Source organism: Bufo bufo, chromosome 2, assembly GCF_905171765.1.
Source record: "Bufo bufo chromosome 2, aBufBuf1.1, whole genome shotgun sequence".
NCBI lineage: Eukaryota > Metazoa > Chordata > Amphibia > Anura > Bufonidae > Bufo > Bufo bufo.
In genome coordinates, this window is record NC_053390.1 from 49,177,285 (window position 1) to 49,191,825 (window position 14,541).

The 14,541-nt window shown below is 43.2% G+C and overlaps 1 protein-coding gene across 3 annotated transcripts in view; it reads left to right on the forward strand.

Moving 5' to 3' along the window:
- The window catches only part of CCDC68 (coiled-coil domain containing 68), a 57,112-nt gene that overhangs the window by 18,920 nt on the left and 23,651 nt on the right, over positions 1 to 14,541 (forward strand). For all 3 annotated transcript variants that reach the window (XM_040420147.1, XM_040420146.1, XM_040420149.1), the window contains exons 2-3: positions 12,259 to 12,404; positions 13,600 to 13,674. In XM_040420147.1, coding sequence (XP_040276081.1) covers positions 12,273 to 12,404; positions 13,600 to 13,674 — 207 coding nt within the window. In that variant the 5' untranslated portion in view covers positions 12,259 to 12,272. The remainder of the gene's footprint in view (positions 1 to 12,258; positions 12,405 to 13,599; positions 13,675 to 14,541) is intronic.

A 14,541-nucleotide genomic window follows, 5' to 3' on the forward strand; every position in this document is an offset into this window, starting at 1 on the left:
TCTCTTCTGCTGAACTTAGCTTTCTGTAGTCTGACTTTATCTTTATCTTGATCTGTATCTCTTATCTTTATCTTTTGTGTTATCCAGGGAATCTTTCCTCCTGGCTCTGAAGCTCGTAGCATGGGCCCTTAGGCCCAGCAGAGCAGACAGTGCTCTGCTGGCCGACACACAGCCTCCCCTTCCAGGGGGTACTCTAGTCTTCTGCAGGCTTGTCCAGAAGGGACGAGGGCCTACTCCTTCCTCATCCAGGGGGTACTCTGACCTAACCTCTAACTAACTCCTCCCTCTCTAGAGAGGGCTGGAATGGACTAGAAGGTTCCACTCCAGGGAAACTAGCTCTGGCAAGATTGCCGCCATCTGCTGATGAACCAGGTACATTACACTTATATAGTTATTTGCAAGGAAATACATACACATTTTGCAGGACATGGCAATAAATATGCAGGATGTCACAGGGTACAGCATAGGATAGCGATGGGGTGAAAAGAGTGGTAATGCCCACTTGCGGGGCGTTACCCCCCCCTCCCGCGCCTTTGCTTGCTGGGGCTAGACCTCCCCTGTCAATCTTGTGCCTGCACTGTGGCTCGAAGTGACAGCGCACGCGATGCAGATGCCAACTGTATATACACCGCTATACTTTTGGGTGTACCCAGACGTGAGAGGCGCATGCACAGTCAGCATCTGCGCAGCTCATGTAGAAGCAGCAGAGCCTCTGTGCGTGCACTGCCGCTTTGCACCATGGCGGAAGTCTGCAGCATAAATTGGCATACTGTGGATTTAAAGTCGTCAGTGCAGATGGATTTACACTATTTTAGGGATTTTTCTAATCCATGGATGAGATTTCTTAAATTCTACTCCTTATTGCTTCTGCTGTAAAACACTGCAGATGTACAGTACTGCACCATGCACATGTGCGGCAGCAAGAATGCAATGTATGGATCCAGGAGTGTGGACATAGCTTTACAGTGCATCAGAGTTGTGTCGTTGTCAGTTGTCCATGTTTAGGATGAATTCTGAGTTATCAAACGCTGGGGCACATTTACTAATGGACTTGCGACAATTTTAGGCGTAACATAGTCCCAAATCCCCTTTTTTTTTCTGCCCATGTGGCAATATTTCGTTGCACGGCTAGTTTTATGCCGCGTCCGCTAGTTGGACGTGTCGAGGCTTAGTGGGGGTGTGTCGGGGGCCGAGACTCCAACCCCAGCAAATTTACTAATATTTACGTCTGGAAACGGGCGTAACTATTAGCAAAAAACTAGGCCATCCCTAAATTTGACAAATCTAATGGCAGCTCAGGGGGTAAACTAAGAGCAGCGTAAAATGGTTGGTAAATGTGCCCCAGTGGTCTGAATGCTCTCCCACGTTGGGGAGACAATATCCTGAGCGCTGAGTGAAGCCCAGTTCATTTATACAAAATGTAACAGAAATATGTGCAAGCCTCGTGGCTGAAAACCACTGCAATTTGTGGTAAAGCCACGTGCTGTTTTGCTGTGCGGTTCTTGGATGCATAGCACACTACAGATACATATACAGTACACCCAACTGCTGAAATTATAAGGCTGCATTCACACACGCAGTACTCGACGCAATATCTGATTTTCTTTTTTCCGTTTTTGAGCCAAACACCGCAGTGGATAGAAAAGAGAGAAGAACCGTCTGCCTTTTCTTTATACTTTATTCGCCTTTTTGGTGTAACTTCCATGGAGGCGGCCATGCGACTGCTATGGGGCTCAAGAAAGGAGGGGCTGGGCATTGACGTAGGTTCACCTCATTTTCCATAAGTTGCCACTAGAGAGATCTCAGTGAAAAGAGATTTTTAAGGCTACCCTTGCAGTCAATGGTAGCTGTATACATTCCAGTAAAGAAAAGGGGGTTAGTCAGCACCTCCCAATGCGCAGGTGCGCACTGCCATGGCTGAAAACATAGAGAAAAAGAGACAATGCAGCAGCACCCTGCAAACCAGATAAAGTACAATAATGCCATAGTCACAAAAAATATTATAGTACTAATGCTACGCTTATTTATAAAGTGAGATGCTTGGCAAATGCATTTTGTACAAAACCATTTGAGCCCGTCTGCCGGACGTCAAGGCGATCTCTGTAAGACGAGTCCTGACACTAAATAATACCGGTTATGGTCATAATGGCCGTCATAAAGTGTATACATCCCAGTGCACTGAGCTCCCCCTAGTGGAGGCCACATGGAGCCGGTTTTATTAATATAATACCGTTTTGTTCAAAATAATAGCAGTGTGTTTAAAAAGTGAATAAAGCTCAAAATCCTTCTAATAGCTTCTATTTCTACAAATGCATTGGGAACACTGCACATTCTATTCCAAATCAAAACATGAAGAAAAATATATCAAATTTGTGTTGTTCCTCTAAACAAATTGAAGAAAAGTGAATATTAGACTGGTCACAAAAATTAGCATTCACTATATAAACTGAAAAATGTTTGAAGATTTTGCTTTCCGTTGAATCACTTCACTGATATTTAGTTGTATAACCGCTGTTTCTGAGAAATGCTGGACATCTGTGTTGCATGGAGTCAACCAACTTCTGGCCCCTGTGAACAGGTATTCCAGCCCAGGATGATTGGACTACATTCCACAGTTCTTCTCTGTTTCTTGGTTTTGCCTCAGAAACTGCATTTTTGATGTCACTCCACAAGTTTTCTATTGGATTAAGATCCGGGGATTGGGCTGACCACTCCATAACGTCAATCTTGTTGGTCTGGAACCAAGATGTTGCACGTTTACTGGTGTGTTTGGGGTCGATGTCTTGTTGGAACACCCATTTCAAGGGCATTTCCTTTTCAGCATAAGGCAGCATGACCTCTTCAAGTATTCTGATGTATTCAAACTGATCCAAGATCCCTGGTATGCGATAAATAGGCCCAACACCGTAGTATGAGAAACATCCCCATATCCTGATGCTTGCGCCACCATGCTTCACTGTCTTCACAGTGTACCGTGGCTTGAATTCAGTGTTTGGGGGTCGTTTGTCAAACTGTCTCCGGCCACTAGACCCAAAAAGAACAATCTTACTTTCATCAGTCCACAAAATGTCTCTTTAGGCCGTCAATGTGCTCTTTGGCAAATTGTAACCTCTTCAGCACATGTCTTTTTTTCAACAGTGGGACTTTGCGGGGGCTTCTTGCAGATAGCTTGGCTTCACATAGGTATCTTCTAATTGTAACAGTACTCACAGGTAACTTTAGACCTTCTTTGATCTTCCTGGAGCTGATTGTTGGCTGAGTTCTTGCCATTTTGGCTATTCTTCTATCCATTCGAATGGTAGTTTTTCGCTTTCTTCCACGTCTTTCAGGTTTTGGTTGCCATTTTAAAGCATTTGCGATCATTTTAGCTGAGCAGCCTATCATTTTCTGCACTTATTTATATGTTTTCCCCTCTTCAATCAACTTTTTAATCAAGGTACGCTGTTCTTCTGAACAATGTCTGGAACAACCCATTTTCCCCAGAATTTCAGAGAGAAATGCACTGTAACCAGCATGTACATTTGCTGCCTTCCTTCCTTAAATAAGGGCAATAATTGCCACCTGTTTTTCAAAGAATGAATGACCTCACTCATTGAACTCCACACTTCTATTATTTTGAACATGCCCCTTTCAATTAGTGATTCAATTACAGAGAATCAGCAGCATGCATGTCATGACTGTTGGGTCTGTTGGGCTTCTATTACTCTACTACACCTGCTAGTAAATTATTTGCCATGTAGAAATATAATTTCTATTAAAAACAGTGATTGATCAGGTTAGTGATGTCTGACTGCTATTATTTTGAACACAACTGTACATGAAGGGTTAGCAGGAGGCATGGAACTGTATGATGGGGGAGATTAATTAAAGTATTCGTACCAATATGCTGTTCAGACTGAGAACCATGTTTATGAAGAACCTGTTCCACTTTTTAGAATTAACCTCTTGCCGCACACCTAACGCCGAAAGGCGTCATTGCGGCGGCTCTCCCAGGCTACGCTAACGCCGATTGGCGTCATCTTGCGTGAGCCGAGATTTCCTGTGAACGCGCGCACACAGGCGCGCGCGTTCACAGGAACGGAAGGTAAGCGAGTGGATCTGCAGCCTGCCAGCGGCGATCGTTCGCTGGCAGGCTGGAGATGTGATTTTTTTAACCCCTAACAGGTATATTAGACGCTGTTTTGATAACAGCGTCTAATATACCTGCTACCTGGTCCTCTGGTGGTCCCTTTTGTTTGGATCGACCACCAGAGGACACAGGCAGCTCAGCAATATGTAGCACCAAGCACCACTACACTACAACCCCCCTTGTCACTTATTAACCCCTTATTCACCCTTGATCACCCTTGATCACCCTTGATCACCCCTGATCACCCCATATAGACTCCCTGATCACCCCCCTGTCATTCATCACCCCCCCCTGTCATTCATTACCCCCTTGTAAGGCTCCATTCAGACATCCGTATGATTTTTACGGATCCACTGATACATGGATCGGATCCGTAAAAAAACATACGGACGTCTGAATGGAGCCTTACAGGGGGGTGATCAATGACGGGGGTGATCACCCCATATAGACTCCCTGATCACCCCCCTGTCATTGATCACCCCCCTGTCATTGATCACCCACCTGTAAGGCTCCATTCAGACGTACGTATGATTTTTACGGATCCATTGATACATGGATCGGATCCGCAAAACACATACGGACGTCTGAATGGAGCCTTACAGGTGGTGATCAATGACGGGGGTGATCACCCCATATAGACTCCCTGATCACCCCCCTGTCATTGATCACCCCCCTGTCATTGATCACTCCCCTGTAAGGCTCCATTCAGACGTCTGTATGATTTTTACGGATCCACTGATACATGGATCGGATCCGCAAAACACATACGGACGTCTGAATGGAGCCTTACAGGGGGGTGATCAATGACTGGGGTGATCACCCCATATAGACTCCCTGATCACCCCCCTGTCATTGATCACCCCCCTGTAAGGCTCCATTCAGACGTACGTATGATTTTTACGGATCCATTGATACATGGATCGGATCCGCAAAACATATACGGACGTCTGAATGGAGCCTTACAGGTGGTGATCAATGACGGGGGTGATCACCCCATATAGACTCCCTGATCACCCCCCTGTCATTGATCACCCCCCTGTAAGGCTCCATTCAGACGTCCGTATGATTTTTACGGATCCACTGATGCATGGATCGGATCCGCAAAACACATACGGACATCTGAATGGAGCCTTACAGGGGGGTGATCAATGACAGGGGGTGATCAGGGAGTCTATATGGGGTGATCACCCCCCTGTCATTGATCACCCCCCTGTAAGGCTCCATTCAGATGTCCGTATGTGTTTTGCGGATCCGATCCATGTATCCGTGGATCCGTAAAAAACATACGGACGTCTGAATGGAGCCTTACAGGGGGGGTGATCAATGACAGGGGGGTGATCACCCCATATAGACTCCCTGATCACCCCCCTGTCATTGATCACCCACCTGTCATTGATCACCCCCCTGTCATTGATCACCCCCCTGTAAGGCTCCATTCAGATGTCCGTATGTGTTTTGCGGATCCGATCCATGTATCCGTGGATCCGTAAATAACTTACGGACGTCTGAATGGAGCCTTACAGGGGGGTGATCAATGACAGGGGGGTGATCACCCCATATAGACTCCCTGATCACCCCCCTGTCATTGATCATCCCCCTGTAAGGCTCCATTCAGACGTCCGTATGATTTTTACGGATCCACTGATACATGGATCGGATCCGCAAAACACATACGGACGTCTGAATGGAGCCTTACAGGGGGGTGATCAATGACGGGGGTGATCACCCCATATAGACTCCCTGATCACCCCCCTGTCATTGATCACCCCCCTGTAAGGCTCCATTCAGACGTCCGTATGATTTTTACGGATCCACTGATACATGGATCGCATCCGCAAAACACATACGGACGTCTGAATGGAGCCTTACAGGGGGGTGATCAATGACAGGGGTGATCACCCCATATAGACTCCCTGATCACCCCCCTGTCATTGATCACCCCCCTGTCATTGATCACCCCCCTGTAAGGCTCCATTCAGACGTCCGTATGATTTTTACTGATCCACTGATACATGGATCGGATCCGAAAAACACATACGGACATCTGAATGGAGCCTTACAGGGGGGTGATCAATGACAGTGGGGTGATCAATGACAGGGGGTGATCAGGGAGTCTATATGGGGTGATCACCCCCCTGTCATTGATCACCCCCCTGTAAGGCTCCATTCAGATGTCCGTATGTGTTTTGCGGATCCGATCCATGTATCCGTGGATCCGTAAAAAACATATGGACGTCTGAATGGAGCCTTACAGGGGGGGTGATCAATGACAGGGGGGTGATCACCCCATATAGACTCCCCGATCACCCCCCTGTCATTGATCACTCCCCTGTAAGGCTCCATTCAGACATTTTTTTGGCACAAGTTAGCGGAAATTTTTTATTTAATTTTTTTCTTACAAAGTCTCATATTCCACTAACTTGTGTCAAAAAATAAAATCTCACATGAACTCACCATACCCCTCACGGAATCCAAATGCGTAAATTTTTTTTGACATTTATATTCCAGACTTCTTCTCACGCTTTAGGGCCCCTAAAATGCCAGGGCAGTATAAATACCCCACATGTGACCCCATTTCGGAAAGAATACACCCCAAGGTATTCGCTGAGGGGCATATTGAGTCCATGAAAGATTGAAATTTTTGTCCCAAGTTAGCGGAAAGGGAGACTTTGTGAGAAAAAACTAAAAAAAATCAATTTCCGCTAACTTGTGGCAAATTTTTTTTTTTTCTATGAACTCGCCATGCCCCTCATTGAATACCTTGGGGTGTCTTCTTTCCAAAATGGGGTCACATGTGGGGTATTTATACTGCCCTGGCATTTTAGGGGCCCTAACGCGTGAGAAGAAGTCTGGGATCCAAATGTCTAAAAATGCCCTCCTAAAAGGAATGTGGGCCCCTTTGCGCATCTAGGCTGCGAAAAAGTGTCACACATGTGGTATCGCCGTACTCAGGAGAAGTTGGGGAATGTGTTTTGGGGTGTCATTTTACATATACCCATGCTGGGTGAGAGAAATATCTCGGTCAAATGCCAACTTTGTATAAAAAAATGGGAAAAGTTGTCTTTTGCCGAGATATTTATCTCACCCAGCATGGGTATATGTAAAATGACACCCCAAAACACATTGCCCAACTTCTCCTGAGTACGGCGATACCACATGTGTGACACTTTTTTGCAGCCTAGGTGGGCAAAGGGGCCCACATTCCAAAGATCACCTTTCGGATTTCACCGGCCATTTTTTACAGATTTTGATTTCAAACTACTTCTCACGCATTCGGGCCCCTAAAATGCCAGGGCAGTATAACTACCCCACAAGTGACCCCATTTTGGAAAGAAGACACCCCAAGGTATTTCGTGATGGGCATAGTGAGTTCATGGAAGTTTTTATTTTTTGTCACAAGTTAGTGGAATATGAGACTTTGTAAGAAAAAAAAAAAAAAATCATCATGTTCCGCTAACTTATGACAAAAAATAAAAAATTCTAGGAACTCACTATGCCCATCAGCGAATACCTTAGGGTGTCTACTTTCCGAAATGGGGTCATTTGTGGGGTGTTTGTACTGTCTGGCCATTGTAGAACCTCAGGAAACATGACAGGTGCTCAGAAAGTCAGAGCTGCTTCAAAAAGCGGAAATTCACATTTTTGTACCATAGTTTGTAAACGCTATAGCTTTTACCCAAACCATTTTTTTTTTTTTACCCAAACATTTTTTTTTTATCAAAGACATGTAGAACAATAAATTTAGAGAAAAATTTATATATGGATGTCGTTTTTTTTTGCAAAATTTTACAACTGAAAGTGAAAAATTTCATTTTTTTGCAAAAAAAATCGGTAAATTTCGATTAATAACAAAAAAAGTAAAAATGTCAGCAGCAATGAAATACCACCAAATGAAATCTCTATTAGTGAGAAGAAAAGGAGGTAAAATTCATTTGGGTGGTAAGTTACATGACCGAGCAATAAACCGCTAAAGTTGTGGAGTGCCGATTTGTAAAAAAGGGCCTGGTCACTAGGGGGTATAAACCTGCGGTCCTTAAGTGGTTAAGTAGGTGAGGGGGGGGGGCGTTACATTTTTATTTGATTTTTATATATAAAATTTCCTCTGCTTATTAAAAAAAATAGCAAATCTCTCAGAAATCTGGCGAGTTGTACTTTGCACTATGCATTACCTAGGAATGTTTGACGCATGAAAACTGGGAAAGTGGGCAGTACCACCCATACTAAGTATTATGAGATCTGTGTACACCCTTGGCTCTTAGGTTTTGTCTAATAAAAAAAAACTGGTTTGAAAACTGCATAATAAATGGTCGCCACCTAATATTACATTTCAGCTGTTTACTGGAGGGGTGGGATCTGGATCCACAACTTGTCCAACCTGTGATGAAACCACCTATTTAAAATAAATGGCAGAATGGATTATTGGATTTCCTTTCCATACATTATTACTGCTATTTTATTGTACTGTACGCTATTGTACTGTACGCTACTATTACAAACTTTTATGTTTGTAATGGTTTTTTCCCCTTTTCATCATCTTCCAAGAAATGAACACAACCAACAAATTATTAACCCTTCCCTTCATAAAATATAACTTTTTATCGGTTAATTGAAACATATAGAATGCTCCTACTGGATTGTACATTATCAATCAGAAATATCTTGATCATATAGTAACCATTAGAGATAAGCGAATCGATTCAGATGAAGTGGAATTCGATCCGAATTTCAGGAAAAATTTGATTTGCGACGAATGTGAATTTCCTCGTGCTTCGGGTAACGAATCACAATTTTTCCTAAAATGGCGGCTACACATGTGAGGACATGGGGCAAGGAAGTCTGGGAAGGCGGGCTGACCCATAATGCCATGCATGCAGCCAATCAGCAGCAAGCCAGCCCTGTAATGTCACAGCCCTACAAATACGGCGGCCATCTTACAGTCAGACATTTTCAAGCTTTCTGAGTGCAGGGACAGACGTGAGAAGGCGCTAGGGACAGTAATTGGAAAAACCTGATTGTGGGGAAAAAAAATGAAAAAACGATTTATAAGTGCAGGGAAAGGATATAGAGGAATCATTGCACAGCATCTTAGTGCAGGGAGAGACATCAGAAGGTGCTACAGCGTTCACCTGAGGGGTTAGATCATGTGACACTTTTATAGAGCAGATCGTTACGGACGTGGCAATACCTAATATGTATACTTTTTCTTATTTATTTAAGTTTTACACAATAATAGCATTTTTGAAACAAAAAAAAAAAGTTGTAGTGTCTCCATTGTCTGATTTTTTTTTTTTTTTTGACCGATTGTCTTAGTTAGGGTCTCATTTTTGCAGTATGAGATGACGGTTTGATTGGTACTATATTGGGGGGCATACGCCTTTTTGATCGCTTGGTGTTGCATTTTTTGTGATGTAAGGTGACAAAAATGGATTTTTTGGCACTGTTTTTATTTTTTATTTTTTATGGTCTTTATCGAACAAGGTGGATCATGTTATATATTTATAGAGCAGGACATTACAGACCCGGCAATACCAAATATGTCTATATATATATATATATATATATATATATATATATATATATATATATATATATAATTATTTTTTTATTTTTATTACTTAACTGGGAATATATATATATATTTTTTTTTTTAACATGTGAAACCTTTTTTTTATTTTTTTTAAACACTTTAGTTATTTATTTATTTTTATTTTACACTTTGCGTCTCCCATAAGGTCATACAAGGCCTCTGGGGGACATTTTAACTTCACTTATTTTTTTCCCACTATTGATTTCTCCTGTAACTGGGGCTGACATAGTAGCCCCAGTTACAGGGGAAATACACCCCCCAGAGAGGATGTACAGCCTCAGTGCAGGGCTGATAGAGGTCTATGGAAGAACTGTCCCTGCCTTCTCTCTGGGTTGACCTGCTGTCACTGACGTCACGATTAGCGTGCAGCTGCCATCTCTGAATGGACGTTCCAGAACGTCCATTCAGAGATAAGCATCCGCCCATAGGACGTTTATATCCTATAAGTGGATGTGAGGTGGTTAAAATTATAAGAAAGTAAACTTAAATTCACCAATATATTATTCCAATCTTCGAGGGAAATTCACGGGCAATCAATTTGCCAAGTCTATTGTGCCGGAGAACGTGTATTATTAAATTGTGTTTTAAGCAACACTTTGTAAAGTTGAGAAATGTTAACCTTCTATTCTGTTCCATTTTCCCTATAAATGAATAGACGAAGCGGCCACTCTGTGGCCTCCTCATGCTGCTGCCACCTCCACAATCTCTCGTCGTTGTGCCACTTTCTGGCCCCCTCATGCTGCTGCCACATCCGCAATCTCTCGTCGTCGTGCCACTCTGTGGCCTCCTCATGCTGTGGCCTCCTAATGCTGCTGCCACCTCCACACTATGTCACCTTGCCACTCTGTGGTCTCCTGATGCTGCCGCCACCTCCACACTCGGTCATTGTGCCACCCTGTGGCCTCCTCCTGATGCTGCTGCCGCCGCCACCTCCAAACTCTGTCATTGTGCCATTCTGTGGGCTCCTACTGATGCTGCTGCTGGCTTATGATTTGGTAGCCAAAAGCAGGAGTGGGTACAAAACACAGAAGACATGCAAATATTCCATTCACGTATCATCTCTGTTTTACATCCACTCCTGTTTTCTTGCCATTAGCAATACTGATGAATTATTAAGCAAATGCTGACCGAGTGAAGGCGGATGCTCCACAGACAGGATCCGTTTTTTTGGGGGTTATTGTTCTGATGGATTAGAGGAAGGGCAAATTAATCAGTGACGTCAACACAAACTTACTGCTGACACCCTCTCCACTCTGTCGGGGGGCTCTACTTGTATAAGCGTTTAATAGAACAGGTTCTGTAGACATCTATATGGAATCAGCTGAGTATGGTGTAAAATGAGTGCGTTTCTTCTTGACGCTAACATCGACCTGTAAGGCTGAGTTTACTTTTGAGTTATTTGGTCGGTTTTGGCCCAGTAACTGCCCAAATAAGTGAAGTGTGCAGTGATTCTAAGAGCGACACCTGTCATCTGCATGTCATACGGACTCACAGTATTGTTTCACTACCACAGCAGACTCCCTATGCGTGTTACTTCAAGGCACAGTGTTTTACACCACTATAAAGGCTCTCTACAGCCAGGAAATAGCTGTTTTTTAACATAATTCGCCGCGAATATATTCGGATCGAACCAAATTTTTTCTGAAAAATTTGACGACCGGCCAATCGAATTTTTGAAAATGCCAATCGAATTTTTGAAAATTCTACTCATCTCTAGTAACCATATCCACAGGATAAACAGATTTATAAAGGCTGGACCAACTGAGTGTCCTTCTTACTCACGGTTTGATGATTGATGACGCCTGACATCCAATAGCCCATCCATATTTGAGCTGAGGCTTCTTAAAAAATCCCTAACCAGAGGTTGCCATATATTTAGTAGTTGGGTTGCCAAGCATGCAGTGGTCAATATTATAGGACAATACCTGCTTTTTGTTTTGGTTTTGGTGTCCAGAATGATTTTTTTTTTTGTCCCCTGAAGAACCAGCCGGATGCTGGGAGAACGCAGCATCGGAACGCTTGTATTGATACTATGGACCTTTTGGGGATTTTTGGATTTATACTAAGGACGTGTTTCATCTATTTTTGTCTTATTTTTGGGACAATTTTTTTTTTCTATCAGACAGGATATTACCAGGTACCAGAGAGGGCTTAGCCACCGAGAAGTGGGGTTGCCCCTTTCGGGGTGGGTACTCTGCCTGTAGGCAGGGGTAGTTTTTGGGATTGAATAGGGACAGACAAGTTCCATGTCCCAACCTATACTGATGTTCCTCACTATCACAATATACGAATCATCAAACCATGAGTAAGAAGGACACTCAGTTTGTTCCGCCTTTATAAATCTGTTTATCCTGTGGATATGGTTACTATATGATCAAGATATATCTGATTGACAATGTACAATCCAGTAGGGGCATTCTATATGTTTTAATTAACCGATTCAAAGTTATATTTTATGAAGGGAAGGGTTGATAATTTGTTGGTTTTGCATACTCCCTATAGGTTATTTTTATTTTGACTTAGTGCTTTGTTGATCTTCTAGGAAATGCTAGAACAATGACAACAATTTCACCTTCAGAAAACGGGTTCATGAGAAAAGTTGATCAAGGTTCACCAGAAGATGATATTTTTTACATGTATGGATCGACGGCGGCTCACGCCAAAGAGGAGACTGAATATGTCCGCACTGTGAGTGATTGCCGTGCTTCATAATCCCCCCACCTGATGCCCTTCTAACCATGTATACACCTTTACACCAAGTAAATCATATACAGATATATTCTGTGGTCATGTCTCCAGCAGAATCCATGCTGCATGTGAGATCTGTAAGTCCAGGACACTACTGCCTTCACTAGCTGTCAAGGCAGAGGTGTACACAGGTCTCATAAGACCCATATGAAAACTCAGTATGCCCCCTTCCCAGTGAAATTTCTGACAAATTTATATTTTTTTTATTTATTTATTAACTGGAGGAATTTTTGATAAAAAGTTGTAACTGCTGTTTCACTTTACCAGACTTTTCATGTTGGAAACGCTTCAAAAATATGGTGTCCATTCTAACTACCATATTCTACAATGTATTTACACCAGACAAATGCCAGAAATATATTGATAAATCTCCCCCATACAGTTCTAAAGCCTCTGCTTAACTTCACATAGTGCATGCTAAAACTGGCTGCCTACAGCCACCACTAGGGGGAGCTCAATGTATAGGAATTTATAATTACCATTTCACTCAATGGAGGCTATAAAATCTCTGTGCTATGAGCTCCCCCTAATGGTGACTGCAAGAAACCACTGTGAATCTACGTTGGGAAGAGGAAAACCAGGTCAACATTGGGCTGCTCTTCCCCTGGGTCCCATATCAATTGCAGGGTCTTCCTCCATGGTAGTTACTCCACTGCTCTTATGTATCAGCACAGCTTCATTTCTGGACTGATTTACCCTTCAAATACAGCCCCTGTGTTTCCTCTTCTCCCCTGTGCAATATAGACACTTATGCTTATGCTGCATATGTGTGAGATCTCTCCCTCCCCTTGCAAATTCTGCCAAGGGTGCACTCCTCTTTAACTACACCCATGCTGCTTGTGTGGCTGTTCTCCCTTGCCTCACAGACTGGTGTGGTCTCTGCCCTCTCTTACACATCTCATTCACCATTCACAATAGGTGATGTCAAAACGTATCTGCTCCCCCTCCCTGCACAAGGACCCCTGCACATGTCACAGAGCATGTCTAGAAAACTCTCCTATAGCTGTGAATGAGGTCCCCTCCAGTCTATTTCAGTCTATGGCAAATTAGAAAAAAAGAACATGTATCACAATTTGGTTTTAACTGGTAAAAATGTAATAGAGTTTTTTTTGTTTTGTTTTTTTTTACTTGTCAGATCCGGGCAACTTTAGAGAAGATTCAGAATCAATTATTTAAGGATGACCCGTACAGTAAGAGTACACAAGAGAAGGTAAAGCAATATTTTGAAACCATTGCAAAATACTTTGCCCATGTAAAAAAAGTATGATTATTTTTTTTTATTTTGCCCTATTAATAATTCACATTTGTCTCCTTAAAGGGGTTGTCTCATCATAGACAATGCCTATATCGGCAACGGAGCCCCGCAAGGTGGTGGCTGGAGGACTCTGGTCTGGCCACCACCAAGCCGGCTCCCCATAGAAGTGAATGGGAGCGCACCGCACATGACCGGCCACCGCTCTCATTCACTTCTATGGGCTCGATGGAAATTGCCGAGCTAGCGCTCGGCAATTTTCGCCGGCCCCATAGAAGATTAATGGAGGGAGGCTGCACATGCGCAGTGCACCCTCCTTCACTTTCGGGGCTCCTTTCTCTATATAGGTGTGGGTCCCAGCGGTGGGACTCACATCTATAAGACAATGGGGGCATATCCTACCCCTTTAAGGGTAGAATTATATATATTGGCTGAAAATTGGCCAAAAATACTTGTTTTACCTCAAATTGGCATGCTTTTATAATAACTGTTACTGTCCTTGTGGTAAAAAAAAAATGCAGGTTGCTTTTCAACCACTTCACGGCCATATCTCTGCTGGACATAGTCCGCTATTTGTGTCTCTGCTCTCAAATGGTAAATCAGAGTTGACTCATCATATGTCATGGAGACATCACATAAGTCATTAGGAGACAGTGAGTTTGGACCACCACAGATTCCCAAATGGACCAATAGAGATCACCCAAGCCGGCCCAAACATAGTTGGAGATTTCTGTAACTGGACGTCTCATTTATTGCAGCTCTAATGAATTCAGTAGAGTAGAAGTGTGAAAGTCGTGTCAAAGTCTTCCAAACATTGGCTTGTCT